The 18,871-nt window shown below is 39.5% G+C and overlaps 1 protein-coding gene across 5 annotated transcripts in view; it reads left to right on the top strand.

The window, feature by feature from the left end:
• The window catches only part of LOC135195525 (major facilitator superfamily domain-containing protein 9-like), a 45,209-nt gene extending 27,434 nt beyond the window's left edge, over positions 1-17,775 (top strand). For 3 of the 5 annotated variants that reach the window (XM_064221771.1, XM_064221768.1, XM_064221767.1), the window contains 7 exons: positions 1,283-1,414; positions 3,825-3,954; positions 4,223-4,357; positions 12,219-12,293; positions 14,248-14,501; positions 15,798-16,031; positions 16,236-17,775. In XM_064221771.1, coding sequence (XP_064077841.1) covers positions 1,283-1,414; positions 3,825-3,954; positions 4,223-4,357; positions 12,219-12,293; positions 14,248-14,501; positions 15,798-16,031; positions 16,236-16,421 — 1,146 coding nt within the window. In that variant the 3' untranslated portion in view covers positions 16,422-17,775. The remainder of the gene's footprint in view (positions 1-1,282; positions 1,415-3,824; positions 3,955-4,222; positions 4,358-12,218; positions 12,294-14,247; positions 14,502-15,797; positions 16,032-16,235) is intronic. The other 2 variants (XM_064221769.1, XM_064221770.1) reach the window with 1 other exon arrangement.
• Positions 17,776-18,871: the final 1,096 nt, after the last annotated feature.

Below are 18,871 nucleotides of genomic sequence, written 5' to 3'. Positions count from 1 at the left end.
GTATGTATGGAAAAAGCTATTTGTATATCAAGTAAAATACCCGTTGATTATTATATTTTAGTTGTGTTATGAATATTTTGTTGATAGTGTAATAATTTAGTTGCTAGTTATTATGTATTATTTATTATAATCATCTTCATTATTATCACTGTAAGCCTACTGAAGAGGACAAAATACTTTAGTGGATATGTTACTACTGTAGCTATGAGAAGAAAAGTAGCCTGATTGTTCATTTAACTCAGAATTTTTTTTGTGTCAAGCAAGAGTAGAATTAAATATTTGCATCTGTGAAACAAAACTTATGGTAAATTTAGTATTTAGAGAGGAATAATGAAGAAAAGAGTAAAATACTATACCTAAAGTGACTGCATAACCAAAGTTCCTTCAGAAGGAGAAATAGGCAGTGAGTAGCTTTAAAATTGGTTGTTGATGAACACAAATATATCTTGGTAGGGTAACCTAGTGAAAACATTATGGATACTCATTGCATTTTCATAATAGGATATAGTACACATTTGTTACTGTTCTTTCAGTGAAACATCTTTATGTAATCACAGGGCTTACAACAACTGGCTCACTTTTCTTAATCAGTGGCTCATTTTCAATGGACTATTATCCATACTTTAGCTTTTCCATATGTGTTGTCGGCTTCCATAATACTGTTTTGTTTAGGAGATAGTACCTATTAAATTCATAGATTTTGCAGTCTGTCTTCACAATTTAGTTCTCATTGAAAGGTCAGTGTTGTGTGAGTGTGATGGTGGTCATCTTTGTTGGGTTGGTGTTAGAATGGTTGACTGTTTCAGAATATGGCTGCTGTGGATTACATTGCTTTTTGTACCTTGCTATATTGTAAATTTCTTTCTTTTAATTTTTGTTTTAATAAATATGTACTATCTTGGTTTTCTTTGTGTTTTGGGAAATCAGGCTGCCTGAGGTTTCTGTTTTACAGTGTAAAGCTACTTACAGTATAACATAATGCTTCTTTTAGTTTCAGCTGTGTTGTAAATTACTTCCGTTCAAGTAGTGCTTTTAATACAGTGTTTTATTTTTTCCAGAATATTTGTTGTTTTTGATGTCTTAATGATTCCTTTCATAGGAATATTTTCTCACTTTTACCATAGGTCAGGTAATGGCTGGTATTACTGCTTTGCATCATGTACTGCAGGTGTGCAGCATTTGAAGAATAGTTTTTAAGACAGGGTGCATGGTGGCTGCTGAAATTTATTCAGTAGAAGCTTAATTTAGAGTTCTGTGGCTTTCACTGTTGAGGTGTTTCCAGGACTTGGTTGGTGCAAGCCTAATCATCCCTCTGATCATCATTCAAGTACGTGATCTTGGCACCTCTCATGTTGTAGCAGGAGCTATTAGTTCCATCTATGGCATACTGCAGCTTGTCACCTGTCCTGTTATGGTAAGTTTATTGGCCTGTGGAGTTAGCCTGCTTGTGGTGTTCCATTTAGTTTCGTTTTTTACTTGTTTTTATTGCATGTTCTTCCTTAGTGCTTCTTAGAATTAAGAGAGAGATCATAAGTGAAGCAGAAGTATATGTAATGCAACATTCTAGAAAGCATAGTACATTGTTGAATGGGCTTTGAATTACAGCATACAGTATTAAAGCTTATTGGTTGATATCTCAACATTATGAGAACCTTAAGGGAAACGTAATCTGAGAATAAATGAAAATTTGGTGGTTTTTTGTACTCTCCTATTTTTGAATAAGGATGAAATACATCACATGATTAGACATTAGCAAAGCATAAGTAAGGATCTTTGCAATTCAGAATGGCAGATGTTGTTATTTGACATGTTGCCTAGATCAAAGAGAAAGTGTTTCCTAGCTATCTCACCAGTAATGTGCTGCAGGAAACCCAGTTTATTGTGAACTGGTCTATGTCAGGTGATAAGACATCACAAAACAAAAATAAGTTTCTCAGACATTTTGTCCTGGCTCCAGGGGAAATGTTGGCTATCATCTGCCATGATCCATCTGTGTAGGAACGTTTCATATTGAAATTTCCATTAAAAAGGAAATTAATATTGGAGGTACATTGCAGTTTGATATTGTATGCTAATCATACTTTATTAAAAATCTTCTGTAGATAAGTATTTTTAGCTTACCTGGAGCTGGAGCCTTTATAAAGAAAAAAAATGTTTATGTAATAGAGAATATGAAAAATTCAAAACATTGTTAGATGAATTGGGTCGTGTTATCTTCCTCTAGCTGCCATGAATGACCTTAACAATCTTCACTGCGTCTTTCTAAAAGAGCTTGACTTGCATTTGACCATGAAAGTCAGATTTCAGTACAAGCAAAACAGTGTTTATAAGAACTACTTGTGATTATTCATGTATCAAAGCACTCTTCTGTCTTGCTCACTGGATCTTGTACACGTACACTTGAAAAGGTAAATAGTAGAAGGTACAGTAATGGAAATTAGGCAGATACCCCCTTAGGTTAAATTACATTAGGGAAAAGTTGGAGGGTGCATCCCATTTTTTGGTGAAGTTTAAGGAAGGCAAAGCCCCCATTCACGTGTAAATTCCTGCCTGGCTTTTTTGCAAAAATTTACATTTTATATATTTGTTCTCCCATGTATCAGTATATAGATACTTTGACTTGTGCAATTGAAAGCACTTGAAGCTGATTCTGAAATACTGAATGGTGGAATATACAGGCAATCCCCGGGTTATGACGGGTCTTGGCTTACGACGTTCCGAGGTTACGACGCTTTTCAATTATATTCATCCGAAATTATTTCCAGGGTTATGACGCATGCTCCAGAGTTACGACGCCTACAAACGCTGATCTGGCAGATGAAATATGACACCAAAAATGCAAAATAATCAATATTTAAAGGTTTTTTGATGAAAAATGCAATAAGAATGCAGTTTACATAGTTTTGAATGCACCCAAAGCATTAAAAGTATGATTTTCTTAGGATTTTTGACGATGTTCCGACTTACAACGATTTTCGGCTTACGATGCGTCTCAAGAACGGAACCCCCGTCATAACCCGGGGACTGCCTGTATATAGAATGTATATATTTACTTACTTCCAAAGCTTCAGGTAGCACAGCTTGCAAGGTAAAAGTATCTTTGTCCTTCAAAGACTTCATTATAGCTGAAGATTAAAGACTCTGCTCTTTTAAATGCTGTCTTTTATTCAAGAGCTGGCAGTTCATGTAATATGTGACGTGATCCATATGCATTGTAACACTGATTAATTCCACATGATGGCTGAACTGGTTCAACCGAACTGATCAGAAACATTTTTCACTTGGCAATCATTTTAAAATGCATTTTCCATTGATGCAAATTTTCCTTTGTATAAACATAATTATATCAAGAACAGATGCTTATGAGTATAATTAAGTAAATAAAAAACAACACAGGAGGTTTATTGTCATTTGACCTAGTAGTGTAGTTAATGAGTGAGTACAGTGGTATGACCTTTGCTTGGCACTTTATTTTTGTAAATTTCAGGTTAATTTTCTGATTACTAACCTGTTGCAAGTTTCCATAGTACTGTATAAGAAAGACCTTTATATTATTTTAATGATTGGTCAAAGTAGTTAGAAAGTATATGACTTCCTATATTTACTTCACTTCAGGGACACTATTGTAGTAAGGTGGAGGTCTTTAGATGAGAGCATCTGTTGCATCCATTGAATAGGTTAATAATACTAGTACTCTAGTTATATTTTATTAACTTTCACAACTTCATAGTAACTAATTTTTTGAATGAAAAGTTGTACAGTATCTGTGGTATAATCTTGTACTTTTTAGGTCATGTTATATTTATGTTTCATGTACATTACAGGGTCATTGGAGTGACATATCAGGAAGAAGGCCGGTAATATTGTTATGCATGTTAGCAACAGCTGTCAGCTATGTTGTCCTAGGTTCTTCCCAGTCTCTAGTTATCATAATTTTGGGGAGGATAATTGCAGGTATAATTGCTTATTGGCTTCTTTACTTTACTACAATTAATTTGGCTTTAGTTAGTCATTTGCAATATTTGGATTGTTAGAGTTCTCTACTATTCTCTTTCTTGAGTTAAAATACAATATACAATAAACATTTTTGTGGTTGTTATATTAGCAATTTTGATTTCAGGGACAGTTGCTTACCCTTAGAAGTAAAACTTTATATAGATACTACCATAGTTTTTGGATTTACTGTTGTTTGTAATGAATTTTCATCAATTTTCTCTCCCAGGAGTATTTAAACACAGCCAGACATTGTGTAGAGCAGTTTTAGCAGATGTCACCCCACCTGAAGACAGATCCCGTGTGTTTGGGATCTTTAACGCTACTTCTAGTATGGGGTTTATTGTTGGGCCCATGTTAGGAGGTAAGACACTTGTTTTACTGCTCCACTTTTGTAAGGCTAATGATTTCTGTCATAGAATCTCATTGTTAAGGCTCTTTTTAGAAAATGTCCGTACCAAATGCAGTATTAACTTTTGTATTGAACTCTTTGAGGAGCATTTGCCAAATTCTCTGAATACATACTATTATTTAGTGATTTTAAAGTTTATTACTTGCAAATGGAACAAAATATGTATTGGTCTTATGTATATCTTATTGACTTAAAAAGGGCTATGTATGATATGTAGCATTAGTAGGTGATATCATCTTATTCTTCAAGTGTTTTTTCCACCACATTTAATTAATCTGCACTTTTGTACATGAACTTCCCTGTCAGATATATACTTAGCTATAGTCTCCGACGTTCCCGACAGAATTTCAAATCTCGCGGCACACGCGACAGGTAGGTCAGGTGGTCTACCTTACCCGCCGCTGGGTGGCGGGTGTACGAACCAATCCCCCTTGCTTGTCAGATTTTTTTCTGTCGCGGGAACGATAACAACTGTTGTCAGTTCCTCTTGATAGTTTTTCGATTCTCGCTTGCCTGGAGTTAATTTGGACTTCTTTTGGTGACGTATTCGCTCTGTTTGGCTTGGCATACGCTAATTGTGGACCGTTTTGATTTTGATTTGGATTTTCTTTAACAGTGTCTGACCTAGATTCAGTAGCTAAAACTTCTGTTTTGTTTAGGGTTTGTGTGATTGAAGGATGTAAGGTGAGGTTGCCGAAAGCTTCGGTTGACCCTCACACGGTTTGCATGAAATGCAGGGGGAATGAATGTTCTTTTGCTAACCCTTGTAGTGAATGTAAGGTGTTGAATGAAGAAGATTCGCCTGCTAGAGTACTTGCGGGACTTCAGGCTCAGATCACAGCGCTGGCAGACTCTCTAGCCTTTAGATCGCGTAGGAAGAAAGACGTTTCTCTTCCGATCAAGAGATCTAGGCGCCGCTCTTCAGAGGATCGTTTTCCTCTTTTTAGGCGGTCTCCTTCATATGGGGAGTTTTCGTATGAAGGTAGGGGCTCACATGAGCGCCCCCGCTCTCCTGGCTCTCTTTCGGCTTCAAGGCGCCAAACATCGGTCGGACGCTCTATGGAGAAAGAAGTTTTTTCTCCAGATTGGATTCCCGCTTCTGGTAAGCACTCTGCGCCTGCACATCACGCTATTTCTTCGACTCCCTCGCGTGGGACTTCTCCTCAGCAGCCTCAAGAACCTAGAAGGCGCCCTTCTACAAGTAGGCGTTCTTCTTCCGGATGTCGCTCTCCTCGAGTTTCGGATAGACGTTTTTCTCCTGATCGTCACTTCTCTCCCTACAGACGTCAAGAGTCTGGTAGGAGCCGTGCGCCTGATAGGCTTCCAGCTGTTAGTCGCTCCCCGCAAGGCAGGCGCCAAGAGCCTACTGCACGTCGATCTCCTAGTAGGCGCTCGTCGCTTTTAAGGCGTCCTACTCCTGATTATTCTCCTCGGGGCAGACAACAAGAGTCTTTCAAGCGCCCTTCTCCGTGTAGGCGCTCTCCCTCTTCTAGACGCACTACTCCTGACCATTCGTCTCTTGGTAGGCACCAAGAACCTCGCAAGGGCCCTTCTCCAGATAGGCGTTCGTTAGCTTTGAAGCGCCCTTCTCCTGATTGTTATCCTCTTGTAAGAGGTCAAGAGTCTCGCAAGCAGCCTTCTCCTAGTAGGCGCTTTTCTCCTTCCAGTCGAACTTCCGTTGATCGTGCTCAACTGGACAAGAATAGAGAGCCGCGCAAGCGCTCTGCTCCCGATAGGCGCTCTTCTCCTGGCAGCCGCTCGCCTCAGGATAGGCGCACAGAGTCTGGTAGGCGCTCACCTCCTTGTAAGCGTCCTGTGGATGTTTCCAGGTCTTCTCGGGGTAGGAGCCCTACCTCTCCTTCAGCTGAGATTCCGTCTACCTCGAAAAGGGAGTCTCATTGTAGACAATCCAGATCTTCTCATCATTCTCCTGTGGATTTGAGCTCTTCTTTGAGAGGGCGCTCTCCAACCTCTCGCTCAGCTCGTACTAGGATCCCTTTGTCACCTAAGGATCTTCTGCGTTCTCCTCGACAAGACGTACTAGACGGTTCTGATGAGGAACCGAACACTTCTGCTGCTGTGTCTTCTTACAAGAAGCTGACAGAGCTGCTCTTGCAAGTATTTGGGGATTCCCTTACTCCTACGGCTCCTCCTTCTCCTCACTCATTTTTTTCAACGGCGAAGACAGCGAAGAGTTCTTCTTGTGTGAGGATGAAGCCAACTCTTTTGATGAAGAAGGCACTGAGGAGTTTTGGTTCATGGATGGCTTCCAAAGAAGAAGCAGGGAAAACGATGTTTGCTTTCCCTCCTTCGAAGTTATCAGGACGCGCTGGTTTCTGGTACGAAACAGGAGAGTCCTTGGGATTGGGTCTACCGTCTTCGGCTGATTCGGATTTTTCAGCGCTGGTAGATTCCACGAGGAGAGCTGCCCTTAACTCTGCAAGGATGACTTGGGCAATGAATGAAGTAGACCACATGCTGAAAGGCATGTTCAGAGTGCTTGAGGTCTTTAGCTTCCTTGATTGGACGTTGGGAGTCCTGGCCAAGAAGATTGAAGTGCCAGAGTCTTTTCCTCCGGAGGATCTCATGTGTGTTTTGTCTTGTATGGACAAGTCTGTAAGAGACGGAGCGAGTGAAATCGCCTCCCTGTATGGGGCCGGGATCGTGAAGAAGAGGTCCGTTTATTGTTCTTTTTTAACGAAGTCTGTCTCCCACGCCCAGAGGTCTTCTTTGCTGTTTGCTCCTCTGTCCGCTCAGTTGTTCCCTAAACATCTAGTTCAGGACATTTCTAGATCACTTTCGGCTAAAGCCACCCAGGACCTTTTGGCCCAGTCGGCAAGAAAACCTCGCCCTTCCTTCCCTACCAAGGCTAATAAGGAGAAGTCAAGTGCTCGAGAACCCTTTCGAGGGGCTTCTTCCTCCAGAACCTCTACGTTTAGAGGTCGTAGGCCTTCAAGAAGAGGTAAGACTTTCGCCAAGTCAGTCAAAGCCCCCAAATAACTTGCAAGTCCTTCAAACAACGGTGGGCGCCAGACTCTTAGGATTTGCGGAAGTCTGGGCCCAGAAAGGTGCGGATCCTTGGACCCTTTCAATTTTGAGGAGAGGTTACCTCATCCCTTTCGTCACAAGACCTCCCTTGACGACCACCCCAAGGGAGTTGACGGCCAGGTACAGAGACCCCATCATGAATCAAGCTCTCCATCTAGCAGTAGAACAGATGCTGGAGAAGGAGGCTATCGAACTAGTGACAGACCATCGTTCATCAGGCTTCTACAACCACCTTTTCCTAGTTCCGAAGTCCTCAGGGGGATGGAGACCAGTGTTGGATGTAAGCGCCCTGAACTTCTTCGTAGAAAAGAAGAAGTTCACGATGGAAACACCTTCATCAGTGCTGGCAGCACTTCGTCCAAGGGACTAGATGGTTTCCTTGGATTTGCTGGACGCTTACTTCCATGTACCGATCCATCCTTCCTCGAGGAAGTTTCTCAGACTCATGATGGGGGGGAAAATTTTTCAGTTCAGGGCTCTGTGTTTCGGCCTCTCGACGGCCCCTCAAGTATTCACGGGGATCTTGAGAAACGTAGCTCAATGGCTTCATTTGAAAGGGGTGAGGATATCCATGTACCTCGACGATTGGCTGATAAGGGCCAATTCAGAAGATCGTTGTTTGAAGGACTTGCAAGTAACACTAGAATTGACGAAGGCGTTGGGACTTCTCGTCAATTTCAAGAAGTCGTCGCTAATTCCCGAACAAGAGTGTGTATCTCGGGATACAGATGAACTCTCTGAGTTTTCGGGCTTTTCCCTCTCAGGAAAGGATAGCCCGAGGATTCGAGAGAGTAACAACCTTCTTAGGGAAAGAAGTATGCACAGCAAGGGAGTGGATGAGTCTGCTGGGGACGCTCTCCTCGCTGGAGCAATTCGATTCCCTAGGAAGGTTGCACCTGAGACCGCTCCAATTCTTTCTTCATCGGAATTGGAGTCGTCGTTCTCAGGATTTGACGTTCTCCCTGTCGTTATCCCAGGAAGTCAAGAAACATCTCATATGGTGGACAGATCCCAACCTCTTTGCGAAGGGACTGTCTCTTCAATCCCAGACCCCCAACCTAGTGTTGTTCTCCGACGCGTCGGACACGGGGTGGGGGGCGACTCTGGGAACCAACGAGGTGTCAGGTACCTGGGTGGGGGACCAGGTAGCCTGGCACATCAACAGAAAGAAGTTGATGGCTGTGTGGTTGGCTCTGAAAGCTTTCGAGCCCAAAGTCAGAAGATCGGTAGTGCAGGTCAACGCGGACAACACTACAGCTCTGGCATATATCAGAAAACAGGGGGGACGCATTCCTTCTCCCTGTACGAGACAGCAAGAGACCTTCTTCTGTGAGCAGAAGAAAGGGGAATCAAGCTTCTCACCAGGTTCGTGCAGGGAGAAAGGAATGTAAGAGCAGATCTCCTCAGCAGGAAAGATCAGGTCCTTCCCACAGAGTGGACCCTTCATTTGGATGTATGCCAGAGCCTGTGGAAGTTGTGGGGCAGGCCACACATAGACCTCTTTGCCACGTCGAAAAACAAGAGACTGGATCCTTACTGCTCTCCGATATCGGATCCAGAGGCATTAGCAATAGATGCTCTTCTACTAGACTGGACCGGACTCGACGTCTACGCGTTTCCCCCTTTCAAGATCCTGGGGCTAACTTTCAAGAAATTCGTAGAGTCCGATTCAACGAGAATGATCTTAATCGCTCCCTTTTGGCCGGCCCAAGAATGGTTCACAGAGGTACTGGAATGGTTAGTGGACCTTCCAAAATTGCTCCCGCTAAGGAGCGATCTACTCAGACAGCCCCATTTCGACAGGTACCACAAAAATCTCCTCGCTCTCAGTCTGACTGGCTTCAGACTGTCCAAAGTCTGGTCAGAGCGAAAGGCTTTTCAGCAACAGCTGCTAAAGCAATCGCAAGAGCGAGGAGACCTTCCACCTTGCGTGTATACCAGTCAAAGTGGGATGTCTTCAGACGATGGTGCAAGAGGAAGAACATATCCTCTTCCAGTACCTCTGTGACCCAAATTGCGGATTTCCTAATTTTTCTCAAAGAAGAGTGTCATCTTGTTGTGTCAACTATTAAGGGATACCGCAGTATGTTGGTGGCGGTATTTCGGCATAGAGGCTTAAATATCTCCGATGATAAGGACCTGCATGATCTTATTAGATCATTTGAAACCATTAAACGTTCTCATGTTGTACCGAACTGGAATCTAGATGTAGTTCTACAATTCCTTGGATTGTCTAGATTCGAACCTCCTGGCTCAGCCTCTTTCAAGGACCTGACGAAGAAGGCTCTCTTCCTTATGGCCCTAGCTACAGCTAAGAGGTGAGTGAGCTCCAAGCTATTGAGGGCAATGTCGGGTTTAAGGAAGATTCTATGGTGTGTTCGTTTCTGCCAGGGTTTCTTGCAAAAAATGAAAACCCATCACGTCCTTGGCCCAGGAGCTTTGAAGTTCGTGGTTTATCTTTTCTGGTACTGGTAGGGAGGGGAAGAGCCTGAAAGAACTCTTTGCCCTATGAGAATTATGAAGTATTACCTTAAGAGGAAGGAGCAACTTAAGGCTAATCAAGATGTGCTTTGGTGCTCCGTAAAGGACCCCACTCGGCCCATGTCGAAGAATGCTCTTTCCTTCTTCCTGAGAAGTCTTATTACAGAGGCACATGTTGCCTGCAAGGAAGAGCATTTTAAACTACTGAAAGTGAAAGCTCACGAGGTGAGAGCCATTGCAACTTCACTTGCATTCAAGAAAAATATGTCTGTGCAGAACTTGATAGAGGCGACTTTTTGGAGATGCCAGTCGGTTTTTGCAAACCACTACCTACATGATGTAAAAATCACGTATGATAAATGCTTCGCCTTGGGTCCTTTCGTATCGGCGGATTCAGTGCTGGGGCAGGGAGCTGAAACTTATCCTGTTTAAATTTTTGATATGTTACCCTATATTTTGTATTTGTGTTTTTGGTTGTCTGAAAGAGGTTGCAGGAGGCACCTCTTTTTGTCGTAGTATTAACCCTTTGTATTTTGGTTAGGTGGTCTGGTGGGTTTTGGCTCCTTGCAGAGGTAGTGGTAAGGATCTGTTATGTAAGCGGACAAGGTCTCTTTAACAGGATCCGACTTGGATTCTACCACAGAAGGGGATCACATATCCCAGTGGTAGATCCGAGAGTCTTTCAGCAACAGGTCACGTCCTAGCTGTAGCTCTCCAGGCAATGCAGACTCAGAGACAGTATCTATGAAGTCTTCATCCTGAAAAGGTGAGAACCAAGGTTTTTATATCCTACAACATTAGTTGTTTCCCTTCTTACCTGTATTATTTAGCTGTCTCTTACCCTCCACCAAGGGTGCCAATCAGCTAAGTATATATCTGACAGAGAAGTTCATGTACAAAAATGATATTGTTAAACTACAATAAAGTTTTGTACATACTTACCTGGCAGATATATATGATTAATGGCCCACCCAGCCTCCCCTCAGGAGACAGGTGGAAGAGAAAAATCTGACAAGCAAGGGGGATTGGTTCGTACACCTGCCACCCAGCGGCGGGTAAGGTAGACCACCTGACCTACCTGTCGCGTGTGCCGCGAGATTTGAAATTCTGTCGGGAACGTCGGAGACTATAGCTAAGTATATATCTGCCAGGTAAGTATGTACAAAACTTTATTGTAGTTTAAGAATATCATTTTACAGTGGTTGTTATATAGCACAGAGTCAAATTTAGATTTATTGGTTATTTTACAAGAGAAAAATCATCGCTAAAACTTATTATCAAAAGATTCTAAAACTTATCATCAAAACATATTGAATGTCTTTTATGAAGGCTTATTTAGGTTAGTGTAGATAATTTGCATATACAGTTTGCATGTTATATTGTTCCTTCCAACTATTTTAAAGTAGTTGGCCCAGATAAACCTACCCTTAATGAGGACTTTACATTATGAATAGCCAGTCAGTTTTGTTGGATTCTGTTAGTAACTTTGCTGAAGGTTTTCCTTCATGCAAGTAAATTTACAAGTAGTTTTCAAGTTATTCATATCTTGTAAGTCTGAACTGCTGTGCAGATCACACCTGTAGAAGTACGTATTGCCTACCATCTACGAGTTCAGTTGCTGTCACTCTTTAATTCCCTCTGCTGTCTTCCCTCCTAGAGGTTCATCTTTTGTTTTGTAGTTCTTTTTTGGAGTTTTGTGGAGCTTTCCTGTGATTGGTATCTTGTGATTTTCTCTTTTTATCAATCTTCAAAGGATCTCAATGTATATCCCACATTCTGAATACCACATCTATTTGATTCCTCAGTAGTAAAATATTTGTCCCACTCACTCTAGCTATTTATCTTAATATTTTTTAATCACACTTGTCCAAACCTCTCCCATTTTCTCGGAAAGTACCCATACTATTTCTACTGTACCTGTATAGCGTCAAAGATCTTTTGTACATGCCATAAATTTTGTTTCTATTTAATATTTGAATACTTTTGTTTACCAACAGTTTAATAATCTCCCTTCTATTTACGTGGCTTTTAACTGACTTCTCAATCACAGCTCAAAATCCTGCATGTCTGTAAATGAATCAAAATGCCTTCCTTCTCCAAGGTGGCATCTGCTCAGATTAACTGCAACACCCACGCTGTTGTTTTCAGGCTGTTACAGTTTTTGTTGAACTTGTATTCTTTTCCAATTTATGAAAATGTAGTGTAAACTGTTAACTATAAGAAGTTATAAAATAAGGCAATGCAATCATCATGAAGATGGATAATTTTGCATTGCCCATTCCAGGACACTTGTCAGAACTAAAGGATGGTTTCTCCATCGTCTGTAACCTTGGTGCAGTATTTTTCCTAGTAGACTTTGGTAAGTGAATGTGTTGTATATTGTTTATTTGGACTGTAAGGACAAATTCTTTAATCCATTGGCTCCATCCATGGCAAAATATAATGCTAAGCTGACCGAACCATGAATTATAGATTTTTCCCTTTGTGTCATAGTAAGAGATGATTTACACTGATATAATAATTAAGATTGATCTCGACATAAAAATGCGATTGGAGAGATAATGTTTGGGTCAGTGGAGTAAGACTATTTTGAAAATTTGTGGAAGGTGGAAGATGGAATTTCAGCAGAACTAATTAATAAAAGTAAAAATAATATGTGTAAGTTTGAGAATACATGTGGAATTCTGTTAAGGGAATGATTAATAAGGCTTATCTGAGTATATTAGGACTAGAGAATAATGATTCCATTATTAAAAGGTTAGAAGTTACTGAAGCATTATACTGTAGGTGCATAACATTATTATGTATATTGAGATGTATAGTAAGAATTTGTTTGACAAAACAAGGCAAATAAAAGGATTATTAGGAGAATGGTGTGGGTTCAGACTATGAAGAGGGTGTGTGAATCAAGCGTTGTTATCAAACAGTGTTATGAGAAGTTTGAAAATAATTGGGAAAAGCTGTATGTGGTATACATTGACATAGAATAAACTTAAAATATAATTGGTAGACAATGTTGAGTGTGTTGAGAATGTGTGGTATAAAAGATAAATGGTTGAGACCAATTAAAAGTTTTTATATTGGCATGGTGTAAAAGTGGGTCTGAGGCAAGGGTATGGTTTGTTTCCATAACTTTGTAAAAATATCACAGAAGGAGTGATACAAGAAATTAAATACTAACAATATGATACAGATGCAGAGTTTGAAAAAAGACGGTGAGTCATGAGTGAAATGTGGAGTGGATGTTTGTAGAAGATACGATATTAATTGGTGCAGAAGATACAATATTGATTGGGGATAGTAAATTAAAACTGCAGTAAATGGTGAAAGAGTTTTAAAGTGTGTGCAGGAGGAGAACGGTGTGAGTAAATGTGAACAAAGTTAAGGCTAAGTGGGAACCAGGAAGATGGCAAACAAATGTCAATCTGGATAGTGGAGGAATGGGAGCAGTTAATTGTGTGGGTAATGTTAATTCTTATACGTATATGTGTTTGACTGTAGTGGATGTTGCTAGGATGAATGGAGATATGTCACAGAATGTAAAGCAAAAAAGAACAGGGTGTATGAAGAAGATTGTAGTGAGACTTACATAATAATTATAGAACTGAATCTGTTTTGAATCTATTTCTATATAAAGTTACAGTGCATAAAAAATTGTAGTACCATTCTTAGATTGCCATTTGGTTTAAGAATTGATTTTTGAGATTTATAACAAGGATGACTTATATAGTTCACCATCAGGTGAAGCATGTAAGTAACCATTTTGTCACTGATATGTTTATAAATACCAAGTATGTAATTATAGTTCTGAGAGATCTTGTTTAAACTTGATTTTTATATAAAGGTTCAAATCTGCGAAACAGTATTTTTTGTAAACAAGTCCGCAGTAATTGGATGAAAGCTCGGAGTTTTTGTACGTATGTGTTTTTAATACATTAGATGTTTTATACCTCGGATTCTATTGTGAATCTTACCTCAGTATTGTATCTTGTCTAATGTTAAGTGTTAGGAGAGTCCTGGATTCATGAACCTTTGTCAACAACTTGGCTCATTGTTTCTCCAGTATAATACTTTTGGTTCTTCACCACCCCCTCCCCTCCTCTGGGTTTTCCCCTCCCTATTCTATAACTACTAATATACATTATGTACGTACTTTGAATAATATCAAGTGTACAGAGATTACAATAGGCACAAATTATGAAGTTTTACTATACATACTTTGAATCCTTAGAATTTAAGTAAAGACATGCTGATTCTTAAAATCCAGTTTCCAAGTGATGCTGCTTTTCATACGTACTTTGTTTCTGTTTCAGTGATCTACTGGATATTCATCCCTGATATATCTCCTAAACCAATAACGTCTTCAAAGGAAACATCAGAAGGGGAGAACCTGAAACAGATGTTTGCTTTTATGAAAGACATCGAGTGGAAAATCTTTGGTGATATTTTCCTTATTAGGTTCTTCTTGAGTTTTTCATCCTTGGTGTACAGATCAAATTTTTCTCTCCTAATTGATCAAAATTTTGGTGTCAGCCCGAAGGTTATTGGATATTTAATATCTTTTCAGGTAAGCTAGAAAAATAGTATGGACTTGGTTGTATGTATATGGAGTAATTATGAATTTTTTTCAGTGAATTTTGAGATCTTAGAAAATCACAGTAGTCTTTTCCACAAGATTGAATACTATAGATATTAACCATGGAAGCAGCCTTACAGTTTTTTCCAAGAAATGAAAGCGTTAGAATAACTTGATATATTATTATAACAGTTCCTAAAGTGTGGTCTTGAAATTTATGAGGACCAGTTTTGCTTACATGTATTTTGTATTTTGGAATTTTACTAATTTCTTTAGCTTTATTTTTTTAGGTTTAGCTTGTAACTAGCCTCTGTTTTATGTTGTCTAAACGTTTTTGTTGTATGCGTTGAAAATATTTCATATTTTGGTTTTTATCACAAACCCAGTAATTATATGACCAGGAAAGTAGCATCATGGTTGTCAATGGGCATAGTATGAATGATAGGTTTGGATAAAAAATCTCTTGGAAAAAGTATTTTTCCAACTTGTTTCCTCATCACATACATTACCTCCTTTATGTATAATTGCACAGAAATACCTTTGCTTTTTACATTTTATAAATAAGGGACAAAGAAACAGTTGTTAAGAATGATTGCAGCTTATTTTATCATACAGTACATCTGTAGCATAAAACTTGTACTACCCTTGGAGAGTTTTTCATAATATGAACCTGTGTTCCATATTTTAATTGCTGTACTGTCTTCTCAGATGGTCACTTACATGCAACAATTACAAAAAAACTATTCTCACATGCTCTTAACCATGTCACTCATTTATGCATTGACTGGGCCTAGAACTCTTGGTGGAATCCATGGTAAAAGGTAAGCAGGCACACACTCACTCTGAAAGCAAAGCACAAATAAATCACGGGCTAACAAAGAAACTGGCTTGGGAAGGAGAGCACAAAAGTGAGACTACTCTCCTGGGCGGTCAAAGTAAGACTGACACATCACGAGGTACTAAGCCCAGTATGTGACCAGCTTCCACCTCATATACAAGAGTTTCCAGATGCCACATATTCCTTTCTATACAATCTTTTCTTGTTTTAACCAGTTTCCACCTGGTGATTGAAGATTATCCTATTGTTAAGAACTCAGGTTTGTTAGCTATGAAAAATACAAATAGATAAAAAATTTGTCATTTTAATATAGAGCATCACAGACATTTGGAAAATTATTTTTGATTTGGAGTTTTTGTTAGTATATACTCTTTTATTATTTTAATACTAGTCTTAGACATATGTTTCTCTTGGTACTGAGTATAATAATTTTCTGTTCTATTCCACAGGGGATTATCAGCGCAGTTGCTGGATTCTTTACGGGTAGAGTGTCCAAGTTCTATAAAGATTCCCAGAAAGAACTTTATCATAGTTCTATTTTACTGACTGTGGCTCTAATTGGTCTTACCATAGCACCATCTCTCACTGTCCTGCTTGCATGCTTGATCCCCTTGTGCATAAGCACTGCAGTCATAAGAGTCAGCAGTTCAGCAATCACTATAGGTCGTTGTGATCCATCAAAAGTAAGACAACTTTGTGATTATACTGAATTTTTTGCTTTATATATAACAGATTTATAGGATGCAGAATATGCATTAGAAATGAATTTGTTGAATGAACATATTGTAATACAGTATCACATTTAATGAAAAGCTTGCGAATGATCAAATACAGTACTCTAGTGTAGTTAGAGAATTATTGTTTCAACACTAACTCTATACCAACAGGTTGGTTCTGTGACTGGGTTTGGCCAGAGCATAGCTTCTATAGCTCGAATGGTAACACCACTTATTGCTGGAGTAACCCAAGAGATTAGTGTCTATGGGCCTGGAGTCATGGGAACTCTCTCTGCAGGAGTTGGTGCACTTTTAGCAGGTTACATGGTTCATAAAACAAAGCTTAAAGAGGAGTAGAGTCCATTCATTTTTTGTCCTTGGTGCTTCAAGATGTACAATGAATATTTGCATTAATGTTTATTTTTCTATGTTCTATAGAGCAAAATGTCATTGCAGTTTTGACAGTATCAGCCTTAATATATTTTTTAGTTACTGAAGGCACTATTTGCTGAATGTAAAGTTAGTTTACTGCCAAATTATAGCAGGTAAACTGTGAACCATAGTTGATGGTTACTATTTTGGTCTGTGATGTTAGAATATTTTGAGTATTCCTCTAGCAAGTATGTATGTTAATTAGGTTTGTGACAATAGTGATTTTTTGTTTTAGGTCTGTTTAGGAAGTGTTTAACATTGTTAAAAAAAAAAAACAAGGTTGAACTATCCCCAAGACCAAGTTACACATTCTTTCACTGTGACACTGCAGATGAGTTTTTTGTTCAGCAGACATCCTGTTGGCTCATTGTTATTCCTTGCTATCATGTATTATTTTGAAACTCATTTTGGAAAGGGATAATTAATTATTCTGAAAATATAAACTCGCCTTTATAAAGGTGCGTCCACATTGTCGAACAATGTATGACAGACAACCATTGTTACCAATTAACAATGTACCGGGCACTACCCATGTTCATAGTGTTGGAACTTCAGGCATTAAACAAGAACTATAATGTATATTATTAAGCTCATGTCTATCTGCTCAATAGTAGGCCTGATCTTCACATTATGCATGTATTTTTTACAACTGTTTAACTTATCACAAATAAGCATTGCTTACCTTTAAGTAGGGATCCTTAAGCACATCATAGATGGGTCGGCACATAACAGGAATGATTGCAGACAAACTGTGTGCGCTTCGAGTGAAATGCTCTCTCTCATACAGGTGCCCAGCTTCGTTATAAAACGTTTTACCTTCTCCAATAAGTCGTAGAAGGTATTTGGGTCTATCCGCATGTAGTTTGTGAATTTGATTCGTAACCAATTTGCAATTCATATAAAATTGTTGCATGGCTTCCCCTTACACCTAGTTTTTGCAATTAGTCCTTGCACCATTCCTTTCTTGTCACCCCCTTGTTCTCACATAATACAGCAATTACCATGCTGCATAGTGCAATTTTTTTTTCTCTTCGTATGGTGTTTTTACGTTGCATGGAACCAGTGGTCATTCAGCAACGGGACCAACGGCTTTATGTGACTTCCGAAACATGTCGAGAGTGAACTTCTATCACCAGAAATACACATCTCTCACACCTCAATGGAATGCCCAAGAATCGAACTCGTTGGCAGGCCAAGACTTATTTCTCTCTCTCTCTCACCTGATGCGAGTCCACACAGTCAATGTCCGACGGACAAACATGACCATCATGTGAAGCAGGATGACATCATAAGCGTTGAAATGATGGAAGTAGACCTGGAAACAAACGTTTTTACCAGATGAGGTTGTATACCACTGTTTTTGCTATGCTCATAAGGCAAAGACCGGCAGACAATGTTCGAAGGTGATGGCTGCTGGCAACACCGATTTTCAAGTAAGTGTGTGGACAATGACCACCTGTACCATACAGACGCTAGCAATGACAGGTGGTCATTGCTAGCGTCTGTATGGTACAGGTGGTCATTGTCCACACTCTTACTTGAAAATCGGTGCAAAAACAGTGGTATACAACCTCATCTGGTAAAAAAGTTTGTTTCCAGGTCTACTTCCATCATTTCAACGCTTATGATGTCATCCTGCTTCGCATGTGGTCATGTTTGTCCGTCGGACATCGACTGTGTGGACTCGCCTTACGAATCAAATGTCTCTTGTTGATTCTGCTACTGTCATGCATGTTGCAACTCAAGCCCCGTTCACACTGTAGGAGTTCTACGAACTGTTTTCGTTGTGTCATCAAAAACTGGGAAAGTCAGGATCTTTCTGCTGTACCGGTGCGTCTGACATCGCATCAAGCAAAGCTCAACCATGCTGGTTATTTATCTTTGCTCCTCCAAACCAGTTGTTTTCTGTCAAGTGTCTTCACAAATATTAGGTCTCAGGATAACTACGAATGGCATCTAAAGTTAACAGGGCGAGGTTTTCCCTGATACAGGATTAGGAGAAATAATGGAAAGGATAAATGACTTATTTTAATGCAAGGGGTTTGTAGAACTGAAGCAGTCTCTTACTTCAGTGCCATATTTTATGATCTTCACAGCTCAGAGTTTATAATGGCTAAAACTAATTGTTCTGAAAAACTATTTCCTGTCCATTTTATGTTGTAATTTTTTATGTAGTAATTCAGTTGGATTTTAATTTGAAAGAAACTACAGTTTGTTATTGCCAAAGTGATTTGGAAACTAAGTTTTGTTACTTAATAATGAATACTGCTGTCTGTTACTAACTGCTGTCTGTTACTGTATTGAGTAGATTGGTTTAACTACCTAATGAAAGTTATAGAACTTCCCACAGCATTTGTGCTGAGTTTTCATGCATT

This window comes from Macrobrachium nipponense, chromosome 16 (assembly GCF_015104395.2).
Source record: "Macrobrachium nipponense isolate FS-2020 chromosome 16, ASM1510439v2, whole genome shotgun sequence".
NCBI lineage: Eukaryota > Metazoa > Arthropoda > Malacostraca > Decapoda > Palaemonidae > Macrobrachium > Macrobrachium nipponense.
This window is presented reverse-complemented; position numbering and strand designations above follow the sequence as displayed.